Source organism: Amblyomma maculatum, chromosome 4 (genome assembly GCF_055883805.1).
Source record: "Amblyomma maculatum isolate TAMU_Amacu chromosome 4, ASM5588380v1, whole genome shotgun sequence".
NCBI lineage: Eukaryota > Metazoa > Arthropoda > Arachnida > Ixodida > Ixodidae > Amblyomma > Amblyomma maculatum.
The window spans coordinates 32,511,924-32,535,959 of NC_139347.1; the positions used below are offsets into that span (position 1 = coordinate 32,511,924).

At 45.9% G+C, this 24,036-nt stretch overlaps 1 protein-coding gene across 1 annotated transcript; it reads right to left on the reverse strand.

Moving 5' to 3' along the window:
- Positions 1-1,100: 1,100 nt before the first annotated feature.
- Positions 1,101-22,247, reverse strand: LOC146190632 (alpha-tocopherol transfer protein-like). The gene is made up of 6 exons (XM_084599820.1): positions 21,874-22,247; positions 17,727-17,879; positions 14,329-14,580; positions 11,232-11,425; positions 8,640-8,750; positions 1,101-2,926 (listed from the first exon to the last, which is right to left on the reverse strand). The coding sequence occupies exons 1-6, from the start codon at positions 21,890-21,892 to the stop codon at positions 2,747-2,749; spliced, it is 909 nt and encodes a 302-aa protein (XP_084455946.1). The 5' UTR covers positions 21,893-22,247; the 3' UTR covers positions 1,101-2,746.
- Between the last annotated feature and the right edge of the window lie 1,789 nt (positions 22,248-24,036).

A 24,036-nucleotide genomic window follows, 5' to 3' on the forward strand; every position in this document is an offset into this window, starting at 1 on the left:
AGCAGGTCTCGGCAGCTCTAGAGAGGCAGCGACCGAGCGAAACCGAGGAGAGGGGGGGCAGCACCCCCAAGAAGGGGGCGGCGGCCCTCTCGAACCCGCGGAAGTAGCGAGGGACGTAACAAGACCTCAAGGAGCACAACGCACGAGACTGACGTAGTGGCCGCGTCGCGGTAAAAGCTTGTCCTCCCTGCTTGGAGGGAGCCTAACCGATTCTGCAGGCATTTTAAATAAAAGTTGTTCTCTCTCTCTCTCTCTCTCTTTGTATCATTACGTCGACTGACAAGATGTCCCTGGGATTCATTTTCGAGGCGTAGTTTTGTTAAGGTCAATTGTTTAAAGATATCCCTGGGAGTAAACTCGAGGATGCGAATCATTTGACTAGGGCCGAATGAAGGGAAAATATCTCGCAGCTCAGACCGGAGAAAGCAGTGAAGAACGAAGAGTCGGCGCAGTACGGTAGATCCTACGAGACTTACTGAACTGCGCATATAGAGGAAAAGAAAATGCGCGTGTATGGGTGGTAAGGGGTGGCACTTAAGCTCCGCTTTTTAAGGGTGTGACGCGACAGCGCTAATTAATCCCGTCTGAGGCATCCCTTGCGGTTTATCGTTCGAGTGTGCGTGCACTTCTCTAATCGCTTAATCACTGATCACTTAATTTGCGCCTCTGTTATCTCGCGCATACTGGTAAGCACGCAGTGGTAGGCTACCCAGTTATATGAAAGACCACCTGGCATGCCAGCGTGGCCTATAGGAGTAGCGTGTTTTACTCCTCGCTCAAGAGTCCTGGAAAGTTCGATTCCCATATTGCCCTCCCTCCTCGAAGGAGAAGCCTGAGTTGGAAACCCCTACCATGTCATGTGGGCTGATGGCGTCACACAATCCACTGGACAACCAGCGCACGACCAAGTCACCTGTGCCAACTACAGCCTGCCAGAACCATATATCCTTGCTCCTGAACAACGCCGACAGCGCTCGATGTTCTGCAGAACGGTAGCATTTAACGTGAGCTCTAACTTTCTGCTTTGAAGTAAAAGGAATCGCGCAGCTCTGAGAAGGCGGGAGCCAGGAGAAAGCAGAATAACACTGCAGTGGGGTATTTTTATTCAACTCAGAATAAGCTGCAGAAAGGAAACAAAGGTTGCGACGCCCACATAGTGCCGCAGCCAAAAGCGATTCTTTACCATGCAGCATCCTCCACGGAATGACATCTGAGCATCGAAGCAGTGCTGTCGCTGTTCGTTATATATTGCTAATATTGCCAGAAAGTGTGTTACACTTTTAGGCCTCAGGAGATTGTTGCCAATTGTACATAAAGTGGTTTCCAACTATCGCAAAACCTACCGCAGCTCTTACCTTATAAAGCGCCCCATCTGACTACCGCAGTTTCCGTGCTTTAATCCGCGGTGACATTTAGAACAGCTTCGCAGCACACAGTTTGCTTTTATGCAGCATGTTCGGTCACAAAGGGTGCCTCAAAATGACCCAAATTTTCTGAGAAACGCTCCATTTGTCCTGATTATAAAGAACTTTGGATTGGACCACCAGAATTTGGAAAGAAAACGATGTGATGGGCAGTTTTCAATGTGGACATTTAAAATCGCGTCAACCCGTGTATTCGCAAAGCATTAAAGACAATTCGTTCATTCAGGTTTACACTGCCCGCCTTCCTTCTTTCCTAAATTTCGCAACAGGATATGGGCTGGCAGTGGGATATACGTTTTCTCAAAGAGAGAAAAAAAATGAGAGCACTGTGGAATCTACACTGCAGAAATGCGAAAGCTGGAGTTTTGGTGCTGCATACGGTGCATTACGTTTGCTCTCATCATTATTATCAACTAAACGCACCGCCATTATCAATGTTACTGCCATACAGCTGTATAACATCACAACACCTGTGGCGCTCCTGGCGGAGAGAGCGGTAGTTAGGCCGCCGTTCATGCGCACCGCCGTCTCTCACAGACGGCGCGAGTTGGTCGCCCAGCTTTGAGGCGTGACGTCATAACACCTGTGGCGCTCCTGGCGGAGAGAGCGGGAGTTAGGCCGCCGTTCATGCGCACCGCTAGTTCACTATAGCACCGCCGTCTCTCACAGACGGCGTGAGTTGGTCGCCCAGCTTTGAGGCGTGACGTCATAACACCTTTGGCGCTCCTGGTGGAGAGAGCGGGAGTTAAGCCGCCGTTCATGCGCCCCGCCGTCTCCCACGGACGGCGCGAGTTAGTCGCCCAGCTTTCAGGCGTGACGTCACACAGAGTTCATGCGAAAGGTCATTTTATGTGCACCGCCGTCGCACCGCAAAGGCTTGAAAGTGAAAGTAGTATTGCTTTCGCAATAAAAGGCAATATGATGCGACCAGCGAGCTCATGTTGGCTCAGCATCACCGTTATGACAGCTGAAAAGCGTGACACTGGTTCGTATAGTTCGTTGGAAACTACCTCGTAATACAGCTCGCGGCAAACGGCAACAAGGACAGCGCACTGGCACCACAGCGTTCGCTTTACTGATGCACGATGTTGATGATAGCTGAATACCTCCTCTTCCTGCGGTGAACACGACTTCAGCGAGCATTATAGTAACTGTCCGTGATCGTCGGCATGATGGTGGACATTCCAGCTGGGCAGCGAACAGTGTTCATCGCATTGCTTTTGGAGAAGAGATCCAAATGAGCGACCCCATGGCCAGTCAACAGCACAATTCAGGGGTAGCCCTCTCCGTGGAAAACACACGCTTGAATGTTCAGGTGGCGTTCACCGTTGTCTTCCATAGGTGTACGATTTGAATTCCTCGAAGAATGCCTGCATAGACTTCATCTCCATCTCTTCCTCATCACAGTCGTAGCTTTCATGCGTGCCCCCGTACTTCTCCGGAATCAGGTCGTCGGGAACGAGGCCGCGCAGCTTGCCCACATCGTACCCTAAGAGACGAATCTGAAAAATACGTGGGGATTTAGTCAGTTCTTGACGACCTATCAAGTGCTTGTACGTTTATTTAGTCTCCTGCAAAGTTCAGCGGAAAGTTAAGCAAATTATTCAAGCTCGCGCTTTCTGGTTAAAAATGAAGGTTAAAGTACGGAGGAACCATACTTCGTCATAACATGTGAATGATGCGACAAAAGAAATTTGAGGGTCGTATATAAATTGCTAAGAGCTCGTGCTACACCGTATGCCGTAAAGCCACATCACACAGCGTAATACTTTGCTTATACGTGTTTGCAGCTGTGAGATTCAAATAGCCTTCCTTTTTTCTCGTCAATTCACAACTGTAGCTCCGACAATTGGTAAGTGCCACTAGTATAGTACACATGCCGAAGAAGTAAGTTTAAAGAACTTTGTCACTCAAATTTAAAGCAAGTTTAGTCCTAACATATACACAGAATTTATTGAAGTTAATCTTTCCCCTCATATAGCTGGCCAGGATAAGAAATGAAGCTCTAGGGTTTCGGTGAGGGCACGCTTTCACGTGTTCAAAAGGCATATATATATATATATATATATATATATATATATATATATATATATATATATATATATATATATATATATATATATATATATATATATATATATATATATATATATATATATATATATATATATATATATAATGTAAAGAAGACAAAGAACAGAAAACGCTGCGGCATCGCCATCACCATCGCCTGTCTCCGGCGCCCATCTCGCTCGCGCTGAAGCTGTGCCCTGCGGCTGGTAATTCGATCCCTTGTGCCCAAAGTACTGCCAGCGCTAGACGTTCCAACCAACCATTAAATCCACATTACACTTGGTGGAGGTGCGGGGTAAAGATGGAGTTCTGCCTGATCCTGAGAAGCTGCGCGCCGTCGCTGACTTTCCGAAACCGACCACTTTGAAACAACTGCGAAGCTTCGTGGGCCTCTGCTCGCACTTTCGTCGTTTTGTTCGGAATTTCGCAACCATCATAGCCCCCCTTACACAGTTCTTGAAAGGCACCCCTAACCTCTCCTCTTGGTCGTCAGCCTGCGATGATGCATTCGCGACACTGCGCAATGTTCTGACGTCACCACCAATCCTTCGCCATTACGACCCTACTGCACCTACAGAACTTCACACCGATGCCAGTGGTGTCGGCCTCGGCGCCGTCCTCGTCCAGCGCAAGCCTGGCTTCTCCGAATACGTTGTCGCCTACGCAAGCCGTGCTCTCACCAAAGCCGAGTCCAACTACTCCGTTACCGAAAAGGAGTGCTTAGCAATCGTGTGGGCTGTAACGAAGTTCCGCCCTTACTTATACGGCCACTCCTTCGAGGTAGTTACAGATCATCACGCTCTCTGCTGGCTCGCGTCTCTCAAGGATCCGTCTGGCCGCCTCGGGCGCTGGGCTCTCAGGCTTCAGGAATACGACATCCGTGTAGTGTACCGCTCTGGCCGCAAGCACTCTGACGCCGACGCTCTTTCTCGGTCACCGGTGCGCTCGCCTAACTCATCGTCCTCTCCTCAAGCATTCTTGTCAGCACTCACCATTGAGGATATGCCTTTCGAGCAACGACAAGATCCTTGGGTTTCTAACCTGCTGGATATCCTTGGCACTACTTCCGCGGCTACGCATCCTCGGGCACTCCGCCGACAGGCCTCCCATTTCGCCATTCGGGACGGCCTTCTCTACCGCAGGAACTACAACTCAGACGGCAGAACGTGGCTTCTTGTCATTCCGCGCCACCTCCGCTCCGAGGTTTGTGCCCACCATCACATTGACCCTCAAAGCGCTCATGCCGGCGTCCTCAAAACCTATGATCGAATTCGTCAGAGGTACTACTGGCGGGGAATGTACAATTTCGTACGGCGCTACATTCGCTCTTGTGCCGCCTGTCAACAATGCAAGATTCCTCGCCACCCCGCTGGCCCTCTCCAGCCTTTACCTTGTCCAGCTCGCCCGTTTGATCGCGTGGGAATCGACCTTTATGGTCCGCTACCATGCACTGCCGCTGGTAATCGATGGGTCATCGTCGCAGTCGATCACCTGACCCGTTACGCCGAGACTGCTGCACTTTCCGCGGCCACAGCCCGAGAGGTAGCCCATTTTCTTCTGCACCACTTCATTCTTCGACACGGCGCCCCTCGCGAGCTACTGAGTGACAGAGGTCGTGTCTTTCTTTCCGAAGTAGTTCAAGAGCTCCTGTCGTCTTGCAAATCGATACATCGGGCTACAACCGCGTATCACCCGCAAACAAACGGCCTCACGGAGCGCTTCAACCGTACGCTTGGGGACATGCTCGCAATGTATGTTACATCTGAATCGGGAAGCTCCAACTGGGGCCAGGTACTGCCATTCGTAACGTTCGCGTACAACACTGCCACCCAAGCAACAACTGGGTTTTCGCCCTTCTTTCTCTTATATGGCCGTGAACCATCTTGTACTCTGGACACAATTTTGCCATACCATCCAGATGCCTCTGAGTACAGTGCCTTGTCAGATATTGCACAGAAGGCCGAGGAATGCCGTCAGCTAGCTCGCACGTTTACCTCCAACACTCAAGGCTATCGCAAAGATCAGCATGATACCGATACCTCTGCTCCCACGTTCCTGGCCGACAGCTTCGTTTGGCTATGCGTTCCTGCCACCAACAAACTAGACACCAAATACCACGGCCCTTATCGCGTCTTGGAACGCACATCCCCTGTGAACTACGTCATCGAGCCAGTCACCCCTTCTTCCGACCACCGCCGTCGCGGCCGCGAGGTTGTCCACGTTAGCCGCCTCAAGCCATATTACAACCCTCTGGTCGTCTCTTCTCCCTGAGTCGCCAGGATGGCGACTTCTTCACGCGGGGGAAATAAAGAACAGAAAACGCTGCGGCATCGCCATCACCATCGCTTGTCTCCGGCGCCCATCTCGCTCGCGCTGAAGCTGTGCCCTGCGGCTGGTAATTCGATCCCTTGTGCCCAAAGTACTGCCAGCGCTAGACGTTCCAACCAACCATTAAATCCACATTACAATATATATATATATATATATATATATATATATATATATATATAGAGCAGATCAATTAAGGGGAAATGAGGGTGCTCGTTATAATACATGAAGGAAAGAAGCCAACAGTCGGCGAGGCCAAGGAAAGCGTTGGGGATGGTACTTTTATGTCTTTTTTTTTTTTTAATGTTTGCTTAGATAATCACAGACATCAGTAATGTAATCTGTTTTGGGGAAAGATAATTAAACACAAAGTAGAAGAAAAAACAACGTGCCGATGGTGGGATCCGAACCCACGACCTCCGAATATCGCGTCCGGTGCTCTTCCAACTGAGCTACATCGGCCGCCGTTCCCCCTGCTACTTGCTCGGGTATTTATGTTGTCTGTATACTAACCTTGAGAGTGTTGTGGCTGAGGGTGGCGCTGGTGAACACTCTCAAGGTTAGTATACAGACAACATAAATACCCGAGCAAGTAGCAGGGGGAACGGCGGCCGATGTAGCTCAGTTGGAAGAGCACCGGACGCGATATTCGGAGGTCGTGGGTTCGGATCCCACCATCGGCACGTTGTTTTTTCTTCTACTTTGTGTTTAATTATCTTTCCCCTAAACAGATTACATTACTGATGTCTGTGATTATCTAAGCAAACATTAAAAAAAAAAAAAAAAGACATAAAAGTACCATCCCCAACGCTTTCCTTGGCCTCGCCGACTGTTGGCTTCTTTCCTTCATGTATTATAACGAGCACCCTCATTTCCCCTTAATTGATCTGCTTGTAGCTTACGGGGGTCTCGGTTCTGGCAGTCTTGAAGCCATAGGTAGCGTAAGAGGGTTCTAGCACAGCTTTCGCCCTCGCTCTTGATCACGTTCTACGTGACGCTGGCGGTAACAAAGGACGTTCTACGTCCGCCGCTATGGCTGAGGGTGGCGCTGGTGAACACTCTCAAGGTTAGTATACAGACAACATAAATACCCGAGCAAGTAGCAGGGGGAACGGCGGCCGATGTAGCTCAGTTGGAAGAGCACCGGACGCGATATTCGGAGGTCGTGGGTTCGGATCCCACCATCGGCACGTTGTTTTTTCTTCTACTTTGTGTTTAATTATCTTTCCCCTAAACAGATTACATTACTGATGTCTGTGATTATCTAAGCAAACATTAAAAAAAAAAAAGAAAAAGACATAAAAGTACCATCCCCAACGCTTTCCTTGGCCTCGCTGACTGTTGGCTTCTTTCCTTCATGTATTATAACGAGCACCCTCATTTCCCCTTAATTGATCTGCTTGTAGCTTACGGGGGTCTCGGTTCTGGCAGTCTTGAAGCCATAGGTAGCGTAAGAGGGTTCTAGCACAGCTTTCGCCCTCGCTCTTGATCACGTTCTACGTGACGCTGGCGGTAACAAAGGACGTTCTACGTCCGCCGCTATGGCTGAGGGTGGCGCTGGTGAACACTCTCAAGGTTAGTATACAGACAACATAAATACCCGAGCAAGTAGCAGGGGGAACGGCGGCCGATGTAGCTCAGTTGGAAGAGCACCGGACGCGATATTCGGAGGTCGTGGGTTCGGATCCCACCATCGGCACGTTGTTTTTTGTTCTACTTTGTGTTTAATTATCTTTCCCCTAAACAGATTACATTACTGATGTCTGTGATTATCTAAGCAAACATTAAAAAAATAAAAAATAAATAAATAAAAAAAAGACATAAAAGTACCATCCCCAACGCTTTCCTTGGCCTCGCCGACTGTTGGCTTCTTTCCTTCATGTATTATAACGAGCACCCTCATTTCCCCTTAATTGATCTGCTTGTAGCTTACGGGGGTCTCGGTTCTGGCAGTCTTGAAGCCATAGGTAGCGTAAGAGGGTTCTAGCACAGCTTTCGCCCTCGCTCTTGATCACGTTCTACGTGACGCTGGCGGTAACAAAGGACGTTCTACGTCCGCCGCTATGGCTGAGGGTGGCGCTGGTGAACACTCTCAAGGTTAGTATACAGACAACATAAATACCCGAGCAAGTAGCAGGGGGAACGGCGGCCGATGTAGCTCAGTTGGAAGAGCACCGGACGCGATATTCGGAGGTCGTGGGTTCGGATCCCACCATCGGCACGTTGTTTTTTCTTCTACTTCGTGTTTAATTATCTTTCCCCTAAACAGATTACATTACTGATGTCTGTGATTATCTAAGCAAACATTAAAAAAAAAAAAGACATAAAAGTACCATCCCCAACGCTTTCCTTGGCCTCGCCGACTGTTGGCTTCTTTCCTTCATATATATATATATGGTAGATGTGGTAATAGTCTTCGAAACAAAAGCTTGCCAATTTTTTTCTCATCGAGTACACAGCTGCCTTCTTTCACAATACCGAAGAAACCAAACCTCTTTATTCTTCGTACTGTTTTAACTTTATACTTTTTAAGTATAAATTAAAGCTATCAAGATTCAACTTAATTCTTTCTAAGCCAACCATTCGTGCTATGCGTTGTGCTGTCCGGCGATTTGTGAATCTTGCGAACGGCGAAGGAAGGACATAGTATACGAGTTGTCAAATTCGTGATCACAGGATATGTTCAAAAGCATATCATTGTTTTATTTCTACATTCAATGAAATATTTTCATTCTAAGCGAAATATGAGTGTGTTGAGCACATTCTCAATGTAGTCTCAAGTTCGAATAGTGTTTAGCACAGAACAGTTCTCACCCTTTTCACCAGTTTACTCTTCATAAAGGGCTTGGCAACGGCGAATATTGCGGTGAATATTGCCGGGTGGTTGATAACATACACTCCTTTGATTCGCATAGGACAGCAGTCCTAAAGAAAAACAGAGTGTGTGAGCTGCTGGGAATCATAAGGTCGTCGCGTCATTTAGTGTTGAATAATGCACTCTCATAAGCTAAGTTGTGGCTATCGACAACAAACGAGGCTTCGAAGTACTTGCAAACAGCACTGCATTGGTAATGTCTAGATGTCCAGGCCATCATTGAAAGCATTGTGCTCGAAAATGGAATATGTGCTAAAGTGATCACATGCAGATCGACAACAAGATAATTATTTTAATTGTATTTTTTTTAAATAAAGAGCTTCAAGACGAGCTACATTTACCATCAGCCTACTGGCCATAATAGGCGTCGAAGTAATGCGTGACTGTGCACGGGCGCCTACTTTCATTCTTTAAAACTCGGGCTGTTTTACTATTTTGGGGCAATATTTTCCATCCATTTTTTTTTTCTGCCAATGTAATTAAAACTGTCTATGAATTATATATGGTGTAATGTTTTATTTTAATAAAATTTGTGATTTGTGCTCTAGAAGTAAAATTACCCATGTAAGTTTGAAGATAAGAATAAGTTTAAAAATATTAAAATATCACCTTAATCTACTCGGCTCTTTTCGCAGATGAGGGCTAGTTGCGGGAATGGAAGTTCTAGGGATACTGCTAAACGTTCGGTCATTGCCATTGGTATTTGGGGTTATTTAAGACATATACAGATGTATAGAGACATAATAGAGAGATTTAGAATAGGCGTGCCCCAATCGGTCAGGGAAATGGGGTAATAGCGGGGCGCGAATGCGCATGCTCAGTGTGATTACCGCAGTCCTCACCTATACATCGCAGCACTCCGCGCGTGCGCACTGTCGCCCCTTTATTACCCTATCACCCTAGCCTGCTGGCTCTCCCTATTCTAAAACACCCTAATGTTTTACAACGTTATAGTTCCCATTCGTCAAGGTTATGTTATTCTACAATATGAATACAATGATGGTCGCCATAACTACGGTTCGAATCAATCGCATTGCAACAGTATGCGCCATATGACGCTTGTTGTAGCGAATTGGGGAAAAGTCATTTTCGAAAAAATACCGCGGACGGTCCCGACCCGCGCCAGAACAACCGAACAGCTTATCTGGTCCAGGCACTAGAGCACGATGCTATCGCCGCTCCTTCTATATTTCACTCAAAACATACATCTACAGCAGAGTCCTCAGTCGTATTTGACTGAGGTATATCTATAGATTGAAAACGAGCATGATATTTAATTTTACCTTGTAACGCCGTTGGCCCTGCATATTGTACGGACAAGTCGGATAACGATGTGTCACGCAGATCTTCACGCGCTGTCAGTCAGAGAACACTGTTACTGAGCCATTGTAAAATATTGTGATAAGTTATCAAATCTTTGCTAAAGCCATAGCCGATCACGACTTGCGTCAGTGAAGAACGCTCTCGCGCTGCGCAGCAAACATCGTTGTCTTCATCAAGTTCCAACTGAAACGCACTCTCTAACTGTACAGCGACCATATCGTCGTCTTCATAAAGTTTCATCTGCACCGCTCCTTCGTTTAACTAGGTATATAATACGTCCTCGCATGCGGCATCTGGGCGAATGCGGCCGAGACCGTGAGCACAGTGTGGGGCAAACCTATCAGGTGGCGCAAAATAAATTATAGGGGTTCAACGCTGCTGAACCGAATTTGGAGCGAAAGCTTTGGCTGCGAGCGACCGAGCGTTGCATCGAACATAACCAGCGTTCAGTTGAACGTATCAAAGTTCATCGGGGTTCTATTCAGCACCCACTTTCATGCCTGTTATGAACGTCCCTGCGTGGCATAGAGGTAACGGGAATTCAAATGTCATAGCAGGCAGATTCTAATGTGGCTTCCCGCATGAAAGGAGAGGCCCGAGTTGCCGCTCTTTCGGGCATCGCCGGTCTTTTTAAGGCACCGGCGAAATATAACAGAGTATACTGTGGGACCAGTTAGTCAGATATAGCTCAGCGAAAAACGTAGTTAGCGTTAAGATAGGACTAGAGAGATGAGGGCAGGATAGAGCTACAACTGCAATAAGGCTTGCACAGAGCGAGCATTGCTCATGGATAGATTGCAAGGGAAAGAAAGCTTAGCAGGGGACGGAAGAAAATTAGGTAGTAGGATGAGTTAAGGAAGTCCGCACGGTTTAAGTGGATGGCATAGGACCAGGTTAAATGGAGGAATAAGGGAGAGACCTTTCCCTTGCAGTCAGAATAGTCCGGCTTCTGCTGATGGTGATGATGACTGCAGTTCACGGCTACATAGTTCATGCCAGCATGTCCTTGTGAGCTCTGTTAGGCTGGTTCTGATAACCTCGACAGTTCTAAGGATAACATCGTAGCACTTACGTCTTTTCTACAAATGTGTGGTAAAAAAATTGAGGTGGGTTGCAAGTCATTTGGCACTCGATGTTTTGGTCCGGAGCGACGTAAGTTGTCAAGATTGAATTTCGTGTCACAGGGCAATGCGATTTTTTAGTCTTACCTGCACAAGTGTGATGTACTTTTGGATAACGGGAGGCGTGTAATGGAGGATATGGTACGGTCCGAGGCCGTTCATATCTAATATTATCACGTTTCCTCTTATTTGAGCCTCTTCCCGGTGAAGGAGTGTCAAGCAGCTCACTAACCCCACCTTGAAGAAGTCGGTGAGAGAGCATATGTCAGTGTTCCATGCTCCTGGAAAGAGAGTACGCAGATTAAAAACACCCTACTCAATGATGAAAGATGTGTTTCTAAAACGAATTTTGATATAAGAGATCACAACTACCAAGGTAATGGTGAACATGATCTTTTGTAACAAAAGCTACACTGCTACAATGATATTAAATTTTTAGTAAGTCAGGCAAAAGAAGCTTCCGCCGTTGCTTTCGCAATTGGGCTAGGTTAACCAGAGCTAAACCACAACTATTTTTTTATTATTATTACCGACTTTGGCATGCAACCAACGGCTGGCTCGGGCTCCATGGTGGCGTGACAGCTGCCGTATCGCGCGCTTCTGTGGATGAGCTCTCTATAATAGACAATAAAACGTTAGACTTTTCGCATTAATCAAAATAGCTTATTGTCAATGACGACCACTAGGTACAGTAGCTGTCCGAGAATTTTTTTTCCCTCCATCGCTCCATTGGTTGAAGCAGCTTCATGAACGGTCTTACACTGTTCAGCTGATGTACAGTCTTTGTCGAAAGTTTAGAGCCGAAAATGTCTGCTTCTGAGCAATGTAGTGGCGCCCCTTTACCTTCCTGAAAATCCTCCCTACTGAAGAGGGTAGTACAAAAAACATCTTCTTACAGTGAGGAGTTCTGGAATTCTGGAAATCAAGATCCACACGGTGTGGCTCAGAACAGACCCTCCTTGACTCTAAAATTTTGACAAAGACTGTACACTCGGCCAGTTCTTTAACAACATCGCGCGACCATCAACTGTCCGGCGCTGCTGCGCCGGAAGACGTAGGTAACAAGGAAAGCGAGGGCAAGAATATACCCACAGTTCCTACTGCTGCAGCGCGCTTCCTCTGCTAGTTTTTTTCCGACTAGTGTGAAACAAATGCCGGTCGCAATCGACCAGTATGCATCGGCGCACCTAGAAGATATCAATACAACTATTTTTTTTGCTGTAAATAGTGCGGATAATAGCTGTAAACAACACACATTTGCAAGAAACAGCTTAGCATCCGTTAACTATTTGCAATCATTATGCTTCTGGGACAAATAATTGTCAAGGACGTTACCTTGATATCGTCGCATTAATTAATATCAGAACAAACCTTCTGGAGATAGTACCCGCAAATGCCACCGAAGACAGGCTACACTGCTTGGAACGTTTGAAGTTCGCACCGATTAAAGCTGCAAGCATACAGTAGATAGAACAAGCCTTCTCAGAACTCGGGCATGAAACATGACTCAGGGGGTGGCGTCCTGTGGAGCCGAACCCAGAACTGCCAAGCATACGGCACTCGCTCGAGCAGCATGTTTCCGCCCCCACGCTCTTTCCCTCTCCCGATTTCCACTCTGCTCCTCCACGGCTCCGCTGCTCCAGGCAGTCAACGGTCGAGCGATATTCTTAAAGAATTGTCTGGGTGTACCTGTTTGTTTTGTGAGCGATTTATTTGTTTTGCTAGAACACTGTCTGTGAAATAAGCACAAGGCCATGATTCGTGCCCAATTTGCGTATTGGGCATCATTATAGAAGAAAATTTTAAAACATTTGCCTCCTAGGTCTCACTGTCATTTTCTTTTAGCGGTAAAACTATGCACAAACCTGCGAATTGCGGCCACTCCTATCGCGTGTCAAGTTTTGCGCACCAACTTAGTTAGGCTATAGACTATGCGAACCTAAAATCGTAAACGCCGAGATCGAGAAGCGAAAAGCCGTAACTGCAAGGTTACTGCTGATGGTTGTCTGCAGAGGAAATAACACCTCGGCGCAGGCGTCACGTTGCAAGGCGAGCGGGTTGTGTAAAATACGCTTTCCTTCAAAGAAAACCCTGCATTGCTGCTTTTAGATTCTCCTTCTCTCCATAAACCCTTGCATCGTGTGCGGACCGATCAGGTTACAGCTTTGTCATATCTTTACCACTTCTCGGGGATTTGAGTATATGTGGGCTTTAACAACTCGATGTGACGGATTGGCTATGAGAAAGGCCGTAGTAGAAGGCTCTGAATAAATTTAGAATGTCTCAGTTCATTTTACGCATTATGCAGACATCGCACAGCGCTAGGGTGCTTTGGATTTCGCCTCCATCGAAATGCTGCCGCCATGGCCTTGTGATCAGCAGTAGACTGCCAGAGAGTAACATCCACTTCGGCATGGTAACATTTTTTCTTAGAGAGAAGCGCGGTTAAAGGGGAAATTACAATTAATGTGTGTTCGGTTGAATATGGCTTTTCTACGCTTAGCTATCCTGAAATGAAAGGTGAAGCTCACAGTTTTGCCTGTCTTTTGAGGCCCCTGCCGCAGAGAATGCAATAAGAACAGCTCCATAGAACTGGGAACATTTTGAAGTAGATTTCGAGGTCTGAAAACAGATATAACACGCCGGTGGTTCAACAATTCAATGAATGAAAAAGTTTGAGTAATTAGACGGCCAGCAATTGTTTTCGCATAAATATGCTTGCTATCTACAGTAGTCAGAAGTTTGTGAATTTCATTGGTTAATTAAAATGCTTACGGTCGCTGTCTAATCACCTCCTTTCGGCATTATGGCATAACATATAGGCAAGAACAGCTTTGGCGTTCTCAATGTCATTGTTTGTCTCGTCTCTTAACTCTTGGAAACATATTTTGGAACAGCTGGTATTTTTAACCTTTCCATGCCATAAGGTCCCGTTGTGGTGGTGCAGTGGTTAGGGAGCTCGACTACTGTTCCCAAGGATGTAGGATGGAATCCCGGCCGCGGCGGCGGCTTTTCGATGGAGGTGAACAGCAAGGTACTTATGTGCTGTGGGATGTCAGTGCCAGTGCACGTTAAAGAACCCCAGGTGGACGAAATTTTGGAGCCCTCCACCGCGGCGTGTCTCATAGCCTGAGCCGCATTGGGACATTAAACCCCATAAGCCAATCATACCTAATTGTCTTACCTAATTTCAGCAGCACAGTATGTCTGCCTTCAATGTCTCTTCCACGAGAGACTGTTATCAGCCGATGTTTTCGGCAAGTGGCGTCTAAAGGGACGTGCTGCGGACCTAGAGCATTGAACATTTCTGGGTTATCTCTCTTCATCTCCAAGAGCGCCTTGATGTTCTTGAAAGCACGCAGGGCGTCGTACTTGCGAGCTCGAAGGAACATGATCAGAAAGTCTTCCTCCGTTGAGCAGTGAAGCAGGGGTTCACCTGCTCAACGAAAAACAGTGTAAAAGGGGAGAGTTAAATTCTCCTCCCACTACGCAGCTTTTCCGTCATCAAAGAGTGGGTACATAGTTGAGCAAGAGTCGTACCTATGGCTTCCCGCCGCTTAATCCACAGCAAAACATTACTGAACTTGATTATGTGCAACATCGCTGCTGCAACTTATATGACCATGGGTCTTGATTTTATTATTCACGCCAAGGTCTCCACCCGGCTTGAGTATTGATCTAAATAACTTCACAATACATTCGCAAAGGTTGTCGAAACGTGTTTATGCGGGAGAGGAACAAAACCTTACCCTACTGATCCTTCGGAAAACAAGAAAACAAGTACTTTTCCGTGCCTGCTGATTTTGTAGCTTATGTTAACCATGAACTAGGGTCTAGCCAATGGCTATGGGCCCATTTTTAGTGAAAAAAAAAAAAGAATGTTTATTTTTACCCCACTGATCCTTCAGAAAAGAAGAAAACAAGCGCTTTTCCGTACCTGCTGATTTTGTAGCTTATGTTGACCACGAACTAGGGTCTATCCAATGGCTATGGGCTCATTTTTAGTGAACAAAAACATGTTTATTTTTCAAGATGAAAACTCAGACTGTTCGCTCTAAATGGCCTCTAGCCCGCGGCTGGCGGTGACTTTGGCCCACAAGGCGACCAAAAGTTGAATGCCCGGGTTCAAGCTTATATCAGAACGGCCTCCTATCGCTCAAAATTTGTACTAAATCCTACGCTAAGGGCCCAGCAATTATTTTTTTATATTAAAATACGTGGTATAAATAAAGAACACTAGCAAAACCTCCCGTCTGTCTGTCTTCTCGGGCTACAGAGGCATTGTCATGACCCGCTACAATTTGCCTTTTAGTGTACCCGCTACAGCCGCACAGGAGACTTGATAAATATTCTCAATACCTATCAGCGGCCAAGCGATCGAGCAATAATGGAGGAAATAAGGTAGAGATTCGGCGGAAAACCAGTATTTGTACTGCGCGCAAGAACAGTGAAAATCATAGCTCGTAATCGCCCCAGATCGTTAAAATATAGTATCCATCGGCACTAGGAGAGCAGTTATGAAACCACAGCACAAGTGGGGGTATATTGGAGGGAACTCTCCAACTCCTCTCCAAAAAGGCAAGCGCTTGTAAGCAACATACCAAACAAGTGCAGGTATCTGGGCAATTGTCCATGGCTTATGAGCAAAACAAGCCGAGGAGGAGCAATGACGGAGGGAAAAGTTAAGATGGAAAGGACTCATTGAGAAAATAAAATGGCAAGGAATTAGACCAGACAAAGCGTAGCCCATTACTGCCTGACCATCTTTCGCATGCGCTGCGATCAAAAGTAAGCGAGAGGTATACGATGGTGTAAGCAAGCCACGTATTGGTGCCGAAGACGCCGCATTGTCCACAGACTCCTTTTCACTCACTCTTGAATGAGCTGGTAAAAAGTAAAGACAGACATCATGAGTTCCTGCGAGTCCAGTGTAAGAAGCGACCAAAGGGCCTTAAAGAAATTGCAGCTGAAGAGGCTTTAGAATCAGACGAGCCTAAAGGTAGTTACTGTATGAAACTTTCAGGTAAATAACGCGAAATTATTCTTGTCTAGCATTTGAATTGATCTTTGCAATCGCCAAATATAGTGAACTAGACGTTCAAACTTCTCTGTAGCGCACAGCACCGGGCTGGGGCCTCAACGATGACGTCATGTGTAGCGGCGCTACGTTTATAGTGAAGGACCGTTTGTTGGATGGAAGAAAACCAATGCCATCGAATGCATAACTCATGAAGCGTATAATGTATAACTCATGAACAGCAAGCGGGTGAAGACAGAGAAAATCTAAACTTTCGCTAACAATGACGTCACGAGTTCTTGTGCACTTCTCTGTACCATTGAGGAAAAGCTTGAAGTTAGTCGCAGTTTGAATCTGTGCTTACTTCATCATTTTATATGGTAGCTCAAGACTACTTCGTATACAGTCTTCGTACATTCGACTTATTCGATTTCGTCCAACAGTTGGAAATCATATCAGATTTCCTTAAAGAAGAGAGATACAGCTCGCCAAACTAACAAAACTAATAAAATGCCGAGAATTCCGCCTATTTAAATTTACAATATCATGCGAAAGCGGTGTTATAGAGTTTGGCCGTCCGATTTGGTTTGCTTTATGACGTTCAACGTACCAAGTCCACTCAGGCTACGAGAGACGCCTTATTGGATAGCTCTGCAGAGTTCTACCATCTGGAGTTCTTTAACGTGCACTGACATCGCGTACCACAGGGCGCCTTGCTTTTCGCCTCCATCGAAAAGCGGCCGCCGAGGCCGGGATTCGATCCCGCATCTTTGGACATAGTAGTTGAGCGCCCTAACTACTGCGCCACAGCAGCGGGGCTGGTTTTGCTCTTCCGTCGCCTAACTTTGTGTACATAGTTGGCTGCATTGGTACAAACATTATCCACCAATCAAATGCCTTCTTTTTTTATTGGCTGCAGGACTGCAGCGCCATACGGAAGAACAGCCATTGCCTCATCAATACTTCGTTATGCAGCTCGTATGCAGTTTGCAAACGTAGCGACGCATTGTTATATAGCTCTATAAGATTGCTGTGCAGTTCTTATGCAAATGTTGAGCAGTCGAAGCTTGTCCACAGGCAGGTTGCCCGAAATAGCAGACTCTGATTATTGATTTCCTACTGAAGGGTCAAAACCTCAAAACAGCATGCGCCACAGCCGACGGAGAAATGAAAATGGCCAATGTATTTAGGGAAAAATAAAGAAGATACAGTCACGTTCGTAAGCCGCCTCAGTAGAGAGAAAAGCGAAAGACCTGTAGGTGCGAGCCTGAGTACCATGCAGACACGATTGAAGTGGAGTTAGCAAGGGTGTACACGGTTTAATTGGATGGGGAAGGTATATATTGAAGAAGGATAGTATAGCCATGTACGAAGCAGAGAAAGGCCTATGTATTCAGGAAATGTATGAAATAAGACCAAGGCCGGACACCTATTTCCTCGTCCTACTACTCGGATGCGCAATGCGAATTGAGGTACCTACTAAACCACGGACAAAATTATGTCGCCGTCATCAGATTTCTGATTTATCATGTGTGACATGCCGATGCTGGTTCGTGATAGCTTACCTGCAATGAGTTTACGTAGCTCCTGAAGAGCCTGCCGTTTTGCGTCGTCCGTTTCTCCAAGATCTCGGCGTGCAATCTCTCGCAGGCAGTCCGGAAAGCCATTGACAGCAGGAGTCGCATCGCGGCTCATGTTGGTCGTCGTACAATCAGTGTCTGTAGGAGAAAGTGCACATGGCTTCTTTACGTCTTTTTGAGGCGGCATTTTTTTTAAGGCGAGCCAAGTACCGAATATTGCGATACTGTTAGGAGCATATTAATGACAATTGTGCAATCTTTCGATACAAAGTAATGTTTTCATTTTAATATTTGAAAAAAAAAAAAAGAAATACCATAGCTGCGTGTTGCACATTTTTGATAATAAATAAAAAGCACACACAAAAAAAAAGAAATCCCCGACAAAAAATCTGCGGATGGTTCCATGGATTGTCAAGGAAGGATCAGGATTGGGAGGACGGTTGGTTGACGGCACACAATTGGTAAGTTATTAGGAAAAGGGTGCATGCTGGGGCTCTCACGGCGAAGGTCCGATACTCCGTTTCACAATCTGTTTGCTGCGCCAAGTAGAGACGAAAAGGGCCAATCAAGATGTCTCGCACTACATGATTCTTTTCTCATGCGCCTGTCGGCCACAATATTAGAACACAATCATGTGCGGATTATCCTCACTGGCTCATGTCGTCATTGGCTTTTTAGAGGAGCAAAGCAGCCCATAAGTGCAAATGTACTTTCTTCTTCACCAGAGTTTCCGGCAGTCAGCACTGCATCTTCTACGATGAAGGAAATGTGCTTTCCAAAGGGGCCATCAAGCTTCGCTTCTCCGCTTCCGCTTCGAAAGCTGTTTAATAAAACATCGTATTCTTCGCTTTCGTACTAGATATTGCAAGCCCCTGCCAAATACCTCGGGGTACATTATACGAGTTTTGCTGAAGACAGCGTCTCTCAGTGCGGGCTACATTCACAGTTTGCTCAGCTCTGTCTTTCTGTAATGTGCGCAGCCATCGCACAGTAAATGGGTTTTAGAAACACAACTACAATCCAGTCTTACGTCTCTCAGTACCTTTACAGGGTAATTTCTGCCTTCGGGAGCCAAGCTACCACGCGCTAAATGTGAACCACCGCCGAAATCAAAGAGTTAAAAGTGTCCTATGTACTCGGAGGCACTCAAGAAGCCCACCTGCCATGTAATATCAACATATTGCATGTTTATTTGCCACCCCGGTCCCGCACCTTCGCATCAGACTCCATACTCGTGACACAAGTACTTCAACATGTCAAGGGCGGGACGAGGTAACAACGGGCGCGCACTTCGGTATAGCAGTCTGACAAAATGGTGACAGGTTTATCGCTTCCTGCCGCGACAGTTCAAAGATCGTGCTCGGGCACAAGTTTCTTTTTTTTTTTGTCTCTCTTTTTCAAACCAGCTCCGGTCAAAAAAACATTTCAGTTCAGAGAACTGTTTCCATGCCGCTGACGTTTTTCTGACGCCGACTTCACCGCCAGCTACTGTTGCTATGCCCCTTCAGCAGCAAAACGCAACCAACCATAGCTGAGCTTATGGCCCCTGCAGGAGCCACTCTGTGCATAAATGAATATTTTCTGACTCTAAACTTGTACTGCATATTTTATAGTGTTTGATTTGTTTTTGTTTTTCAAAGCTACTACAAGTAGTTGATTTTCTAGACATCGCTGATCTGCACTCATTCACAAGAAAAAGGGACACCATTCTGTGTTTCTGTGGATTCCATAATTCTGTTGGCTGAATGAAAACGAGAATACGGACGCAGAAGCCAAAAGCACCCTTGGCGATGCCGGTCAGAATAGTGGGTTCTTTACAAGGTAGGGCTCCGCCTTCTTTCATTGTGTTTTTCTGAAGTGTGAGGCAACTACACAATGCGCTTTTTTACAGACTCGACATATGCGTCTTAAAAAACAGGATTCGATCCGTGACCTTTTCCGTTGCACAAGACATTGCGTGCCTCCATAATAGATCCCAATATAGAGAGATTTTGCGTCGTTTCAACATAATACCTGCATTTATTAGGGTTCGGGCGCGTGAAGGAGTGGTACTAGCCGCCTCCTTGGCACGTTTTGAGACAGGGGCAACCTCGCTGGGCCTTGTGGTGGGCATTTCACCGTAGGATTAGAGCGCCCTTAGCTCGTGCGCCTCTTCGTTTCTGTGCCACAAAGACCTCGACCCGTGATTGTGATTAGGCGTACTCGTGATGTCGCATACGTTTCCACCTCTTCTGCCCCTATCTTCACCGATAACCCACTTTTTTCTTGGTTACCCTTCACAAGTGCGGAGATGCAGGCGCGACAGTGGACCTCGTGGCCGACCTCTAGGGCATTCTGTCAAATAAACCCATCTTCCTCTGTCGTGTGCAGAGTCGTACTTTTTAAGCTATTTTTTCCCTTTCCTTCTCCTTCATCAATGCCACATCGGTAACCGAACCGGCTAGCTGCACCACATGCACGCTGTCAGTTCTAACGCGACAATAATAAGGGTACGAAAGAGAGAAAAAGTGAAGCTGAAAAGTAGGTCATGGGTCATTACGACACGTGGGAAATGAGGTCGGTTAAGAAGAAACGCAGAGAGGACAGATCAGTACATGTGCCATCGTTTTATTGTTGTTGTTTTTTTGTACAACTCTCACTTTCGCTTTTCGCTTTTCGCACTTCCTGTTTTTGTATTTCATGATATGTAGCCCACACCAATATATTAACCATTTCTAAAACACGGTCCTTAAGCTTGGCTTGGCAAGTTCGCGGTTACCCTATAGCAAGTGTAGAGTCGGTTTCATCCTTGGGTGGCAGAAAGAGTGGCGGCCCTACTACCATCCACTGGATCGCCGTTCCTCATTAGATATTTGTAGAGTCGGCAGCATTAAGTTCCTGGGCATGATAGTACGAAAAGAAAATTATTTTGCAGCCATAATTTGAGTCAGTTACGTATGAGTGCCTCCAACAAAGGAGGGAACTTGTGTGCCATATTTGATGGTATCAATTCTAGGTGACAGGGCTCCGATGCATCCCCGTGATAAATTTATTTCCAAACGCACGCATCCCAGAACCATTTTTTTGTGCCAATAAGTTCAACTTGGCCATTTTTCTCTTTTTTTTTCTAAACATTTCCTCGTTGCGAAGGCTCATACAAATACTTGTGACAAAAAAGCACTTTGTTAAATGGGACCGTCTGTTGCCTCGGAACATATTGGCAGGCTAATTGGTGAAACGACTGAGAAAAAAGCGAATACACATACAAACCCATTAGACAGATTTCGTGGCGGAATAAAACGCATCGAACCAGCAGGGAACATTTTGTTCTTTCGCGGAGTTTGCGGCGAAATTGATTTCGTGTTTTTATGCTGGATTTATGATTATTTTTTTTTATTAAGGAAAATAAAACCAATAATTGATAGTCAGCGCTATATTTGTCACTCTCCTTGTCTAGCGTGCTTGTATGCGTTTGCACTGCTGTTTCAGAACCGTCCACTGAGTGTCGCTCAACAAAAGAGCAGAAGAAAAAAGTGTGTCTGTCAGTTGAGGTAGCCGACCGCGAAGCCAAAACTCGTTACATCCTCTAGCCTGAGTCAAAAAATATATATATATTTTTTCTCTATACATCGTGTGTAAGACGTGAGCCATATCTAATTTGTATATGCATTAAAACTCTAACATTTCAAATTTTAGGTCAATTTCCGAATTATACATTTGTTAAATGCAAGGTAAAAAAAGATGCTGATTAAAGTCCAAAGTGTAGCGCGGCTTAATGGTAAGAAACGTAGCCCTGCCACAAATCGTCCGCCAAATCACCTAAGGGAACGGTTACTTGGTGTGCCTGATTCCACTGTTGCGTTTATCGCTAACACCAGGAGTTCCTGGTCAAGGAACACAAACGAATTGCGTAAACTCGACGTTTAATGATCGCACGTGCATCAGTGCTGAAAAACACGAGGAATATATCTGAAAACATTACTGTTCCTCCTATCTGAAAAAGCAGATGGCGCTCTCCTGCGATCCTCATGCGATGGCATTTTGTGGGACAAGATCCGGAGTTTAAAACAAAGCCTAGGTGAAAATATTTTCCTGAGAACCCTCTTGAGAAAAGTTGGCTGTGATGTGATGATGCAAATGCATGAGAACTTACCGTTGACTACGGTATCCATTTCTTCGATTCACGTCACCTCTCGACAGCGTAGAATGCTTCACGGATCAGAAGGACTGCATGACTGGAGTGGCCGCCAAAGCAGTCTGAAAGTGCCCGCTTTGCTGTAGGACAAGCACTCGCAGAGACCGGGATTTTTCTCTCGCACGTAGCACTCACCACTGTTAGTTGTTTTTCGCCGCAAGCTCCTTAAAGAATGCGAGGCGTAATGTTCCCAGCTGGCGCGAAGACTGTTTTTTCCTCTCTTTGATCTTGAAATCGGTCACTCACCGGCTTCGCCTCTCCGCCTGATTATGAATGCAGCCTCTCTCCACGATATACCAACTTCCTTTCCTGGCGATGCAGACAACACAACCCTCGTGCATAGGTCGGCAGCCGCCCTCGTTGATAAAAGCTTTACATGTACGAGGCAGACAAAGGAATGTTCAAACGGCCTTTTTTTTTTTTTTTCTTTTGAGTCATACAACTGAGCTGGGCGGTACCGTGTTATGTGGAACTTATTATTTTATGGCAGTAAAACAATGCGGAGCATATCACCGTTACTGAAAGTTCCAACCCGAACTGCAGCTGGCTTTGGTTTTTTTTTTTTTTTTTTTGAACGAGCAGCGAGTATTTGAAAGTGCGTTACTTGGTGAAACAGTTATTTTGCTTTCACCTTGGGCAGACTATACGTGTGGTCACGGACGCACTTGTTTTGAATTTATTATTCTACTCTGAAGCGGTACGGAGCAAAGGAGAAGAAGCAAAAAGTAAAATGAACTCTGGTCGGTTTCCTCGTTCTTTCTTTCAACTAAGGAGACTTCATACGTCGACAATTTTCAGAACTGCAGTGCTTTAGGGCTAGTGAGCGCTGAAAATCTGCAGTAATAGAGGCACATAAGCAAGCTTGTCACTTACCTCTATAGATGAAAGACGGAATAGAACGAGTGCTAGTCTAAGACTTATCAAGCTCTGGAGTGCGATGTTCACAAACCAGTTTGCCAAATATCATCCTGCTGATCTCTGTAATGACGTAAGAAGTTTTCCTGAAGGCTTCAGTTTTGACGGTGAGATAAGTCTATATGCGCACAGAATACATAGCCCGATTAATCGGACTTGTGTTGTGGCCGCCACCTGCGCCGTCGCTTGTGCGTGCTTGGGTGCTTTATTTGGGCTGGATAAACCCCTCGCAAGGTTGGCGGACGCTACAAATAAAATCTTATCGGTTTCAAGTGGATTCGGCACGGGGAATCGCGTTCGCGACAGATGCACTTTCTTGCCTTGGCCCCGCTTGGAAACGTCCAGAAGTGTTCCTACGCAGGCGTCAAGCTGTTGGTCGTTTGTTGCTGCTTTTTGATAAGATTTTGTTACTCGATGGTGGTGCGAGCTTATTTGCATGTGAGAGAGGAAAGCATCGTGCAGGTGCGGACATAAGTAAACGAAGCGCGTTTTTCCATTCAAATTGCAATCACCCTTTTGTATTGGAGATAAGAAAATGCTATTTGTATGGCAGGAAACAAAGGCGCACACTATATGGCCTCCTTTTATTATCGATCTTGTCAACACCGCGGAGTTTGGCGCTGCTCAGTAATGCTGAGAATGTCAGCTGTTTTTCTTTCTTTTTTTTTTTACATGTGCGGGTTTGTCGCCTAGCTTTTTCAATACAAAATTACGCACTACGTGGGCTTTTATTATAGAGGTACCTTTCGGCCGTACCTCCCTGTCTCTACTTAACACTGTACCAGTAATGAAAATGGGCTTACTATCTTAATGTTTCTACTCTCTTTGTTGGTTTAAGTCGCAAGTTCAGCTTTTATAACCACTATAATGAATACAATCAAGAGGCAGTACTCGTACATTGTACCGGTTTGGTAACAGTAAGACGACGACGATTATCACGCCTCTCAGTAAGTGCAAACTGTCAGAAATTATAGGAACCAGTTTCCTCGCTTTGCCAGAACAGATATTTCAATGCGGGGGATGTCACTTTCAGGCATGTCTGTATACGTTCAACAGGTGGTCGCTCTTTTCTTTGAATTGGTATATCCGGCACCGTCTGAATGCAAATCAAAATATTTTCATTACTTTTATTGAGCACTCAGAACAAATGTGTGCACCCTTTGAAAATATATTTCCCTGTTTTTTTTTTTTCTGTTCGTTTTTTTT

Coding starts and splice junctions, on each gene's coding strand:
- LOC146190632 (XM_084599820.1), bottom strand. Junction 14,581..17,726: donor GCTACGTAAACTCATTGCAG/GTAAGCTATCAC, acceptor TTCGTTGAGCAG/GTGAACCCCTGCTTCACTGC. Junction 2,927..8,639: donor AGAGTAAACTGGTGAAAAGG/GTGAGAACTGTT, acceptor CGTATTTTTCAG/ATTCGTCTCTTAGGGTACGA.